The sequence below is a fragment of the Bactrocera neohumeralis genome, unplaced genomic scaffold, assembly GCF_024586455.1.
Source record: "Bactrocera neohumeralis isolate Rockhampton unplaced genomic scaffold, APGP_CSIRO_Bneo_wtdbg2-racon-allhic-juicebox.fasta_v2 cluster11, whole genome shotgun sequence".
Lineage (NCBI taxonomy): Eukaryota > Metazoa > Arthropoda > Insecta > Diptera > Tephritidae > Bactrocera > Bactrocera neohumeralis.
The window spans coordinates 1,805,212-1,808,562 of record NW_026089624.1 but is presented as its reverse complement, the minus strand read 5'-3'; the positions used below and the strand labels follow the sequence as shown (position 1 = coordinate 1,808,562).

At 35.7% G+C, this 3,351-nt stretch overlaps 1 protein-coding gene across 1 annotated transcript; it reads right to left on the bottom strand.

Annotated features, from left to right (window-relative positions):
- Positions 1-438: 438 nt before the first annotated feature.
- On the bottom strand, positions 439-2,402 carry LOC126765705 (piggyBac transposable element-derived protein 4-like). The gene has a single exon (XM_050483439.1). It carries the CDS (start codon positions 1,888-1,890, stop codon positions 811-813), a length of 1,080 nt encoding a protein of 359 aa, XP_050339396.1. The 5' UTR covers positions 1,891-2,402; the 3' UTR covers positions 439-810.
- Between the last annotated feature and the right edge of the window lie 949 nt (positions 2,403-3,351).

Here is a 3,351-nt window from a genome sequence, read left to right as displayed (position 1 = left end):
TTTTTACGTACGTGCAAGCAGGAAAGTGGTTAGAATCTGCACAGCGCCTATGGCGGGCTCAATAGTTTTTTGACTAGTTTTGAGGATTTGAAAACCAAGTTTTTTCACCACTTTTGGCTAGCAGAGTATATTATTTCTTTGGCAAATTTGTGTGTATATTTACGAAAGCAAATGCAAGCTACCTATGTATGTATGTACACATATTCATAAAGAAATAACAAGTGCCGCAAACATCTCATGTTTTTGTTTTCATGTCAAGGAGTCAAGTCGAATGACTGACGCAACTACAAAGCGTCACAACATTGTGGTATTGGTAGAAAATCCGAACTGCACCGAAAGAAGCAAATAAACGAATCGCCGACTGTCATCGCGCCCTTTGCCGCCAAATACCTTTGCCCTCGAACCATCGTAAATAAGTATGTATATTAGTATAAGTTAACCCTTTCACTACCGTACTATACGCAGCGATGTTAAAACAATTTAGGTCGTTTTTTCGGATGGATATAATCTTCTAAAAGAGAAAAATAAAACAATTTTTTTTTTTCGTATCCTTCAGAAGGAAGATATGTCCTGGGATAATATGTCCCACTGGTATATTTACACGGTATTAATTGGGACTATATATCCCATTGGTATAATTTTTTGAGAATAATAAAATTTAGTTTTTATTTGTAACTCAATTTAAGTTTTATTTACTTATGGAACATGCCAAAACATTCAAAGCATAAGAGCTCTTTGCACATTGAACAAATGTAATACGTGCGTTTTTCTTTTTTTATTGAGGTGCATAAAACACAGCGTCTGCGGCGATCACCTTTTACTGGCATATGATCTCCCACGTTTAACATTTTTTTTTGCTCTTTTTGACCTGGATCCTTTTGTTGTAGATGTCCTTTTGACTTTTGTCCCAACTCTTCCTTGCGCAATGAGCTGTTCTGCGAGTGGAACAATAAAATTTTTCAGTTGAAACTTTTTGTGGATATTTTCCTGATAAACAATATGGGCATTTACAATAGATGTCATGAGAAGCTTGAAAAATACTTTACGCCACCATTTGCTTGATTTTCTGTTCTGTTCATAAGTTTTAACCTTTTGATCAGATATGTCAACTCCTCCCATGTTCTCATTATAGAAAGCCAATGCTTTAGGACAGTTAGTAACAACCCTTGAACCATCTTTTTGCTTTCTGAAGACTGCGGACATTGTAGGACTATGACAGTTACTCATAACAATAACTTCACGTGAGTCCTGCCATTTTGCTACCATTATACCGGTTTCGCTAATGCAAAATTTACATTCATCTTTCTTCAAACGGTCACTAATGGTTGGCAAGTTCTTTCTATTTTGAATACATGTTCCTACGCAAGCAAATGGCAAAGTTTTCATCAGATTATATGAGGTGAAAAAACGGCCAAAAACCAACACAGTATCTGGATTTCGAATAGTTTTGCACAATTTAAAAACGACTCTCTCCCCTAAAGTTCCTGATAATGTTGAGCATTCCTCTTTACCCGCATAAATATTAAAATCATATGTATAACCAGTTTTAGAATCACACCTTTGCCAAATTTTTATGCCACGTTTAGTCGGCTTCATCGGAAGATATTGCTTTAGAGAAGATCGACCTTTAAATTTTGCCATGGACTCATCGATGCTTTGACGCAAACTATCGGTACGAGTTTTGACAAACGTATATTTCAAACAATTGGTAACTTCTTCTATATAATAAAGCTTAGATGCTGCTTCAGGTTTCTCAGGGAAGTTAAAATATAATTTTGACATTAAGGTCTGAAAACGAGTTCGCGACATCACCTTTTTTATGTACTCATTTCCCATGGATTCATTTTGGGACCAGTAATCAGAAATCTCTGGAAGTTGATTATAACCCATTATAAGCGTAATGCCCAACAAAATTTTAATTTCTGATGCATCAGTTGGTGCAATATTATAACTTTTTTGTTTTTTAGAATGCTCAATCGTTCATTTGTGCACTGCGCGATAAAAATAAATAATGATTCTGGAAAAATGCATTTGAAGACTTCGAACTCAGTTGCATTCCTTGAAATTTGAGCCAACAGAATGGGCTCAACGTCTTCAGTGATAGAAAAGCGAGGACGAAATAAAACTGATGGTTCTCCCCATACTACTGGAAGATTGGAACTTTCACTGGATAACACTATTGCATTATCAATATCCGTTACTTCATCATCCTCGCTCGGAGACTCGTCTACTTCGTTCTCGGAATCCGGAATATACTCTGAGTCAGAAGCACTAAAATCACTTACGTCAGAGTCGCTGGAATTGATAATCGCCAAAATGTCGTCTTCCCTCATATTTCTGGCAGATTTTTTTCTATTATTCATTCTGTAAAATTGAAAGATATAAATTCTATGAATATTTCCATTTCGGAAATGTATACCAATGGGATTATGTGTCCCGCTTATTTGAATTATACAATTCCAATGGGATCATATATCCCAACTGGACAAAACCCCAAATAAACGAATTTATTTACAACATTTTGTTGCGAACTCACCTTATTATATTGAAAAACACTTATTTTATTCACTCAAATTATTTAGTAAACAGAAACACTTTTATACATTTACAAATAGGCAAACACGTGCACATTCACTGAAGGTTGCTGTCGGTTAATTGCAATAAAAGGCAGTACAGTTATTGAACGAAACCAAATCAGCTGATATTGAACGAAAAATACTGTAAACTACCAATGGGACTTTTTCCTATCTAAATTGAGCTTGAATTCTATTTTTGACGATTTTTTAAATTTCTCTTGGGATGCATGATCCCCATGGTAGTGAAAGGGTTAAGGTACACCTGTTGTCAAACACGAGGGTTAATAAAATCTGACACAAAGGTTAATGCTATAATCTAAGCTAAGCCTATTCTTGCACTCAATTCTCAATATGTGCTGTATGTGCGTGGCGTTCGCTCACTTTCCAAATATGCAATACCAATGAATAACAACTCCCGCATAGCTCAGTTTTCCCGCAGAGATCTGCAGCTTGAAAGAGCAATAAAAACCCGTTTTCCTGTGGAGCAAAAAAAGATAGTCTGGTCAGGTCGAATTCGAATGCTAGAAATCATTAAGCAATAAGTAATAAAGCGAGTAACATTATTGTGAAAGTAACACAAGTAAGGAAGAACTAAGTTCGGGTGCAACCGAACATTTTATATTCTTGAGGGAAGTGTTGATCCAATTCAACCCATTTTTGACATACAGACATACCAGTATAAGAAAAAGTTTATCCCTTATTTCCAGTTATACTATATACTTATATCACACATTGACCGACATTTTCGATCAAAAGTCAACTATGGGTACTGGGG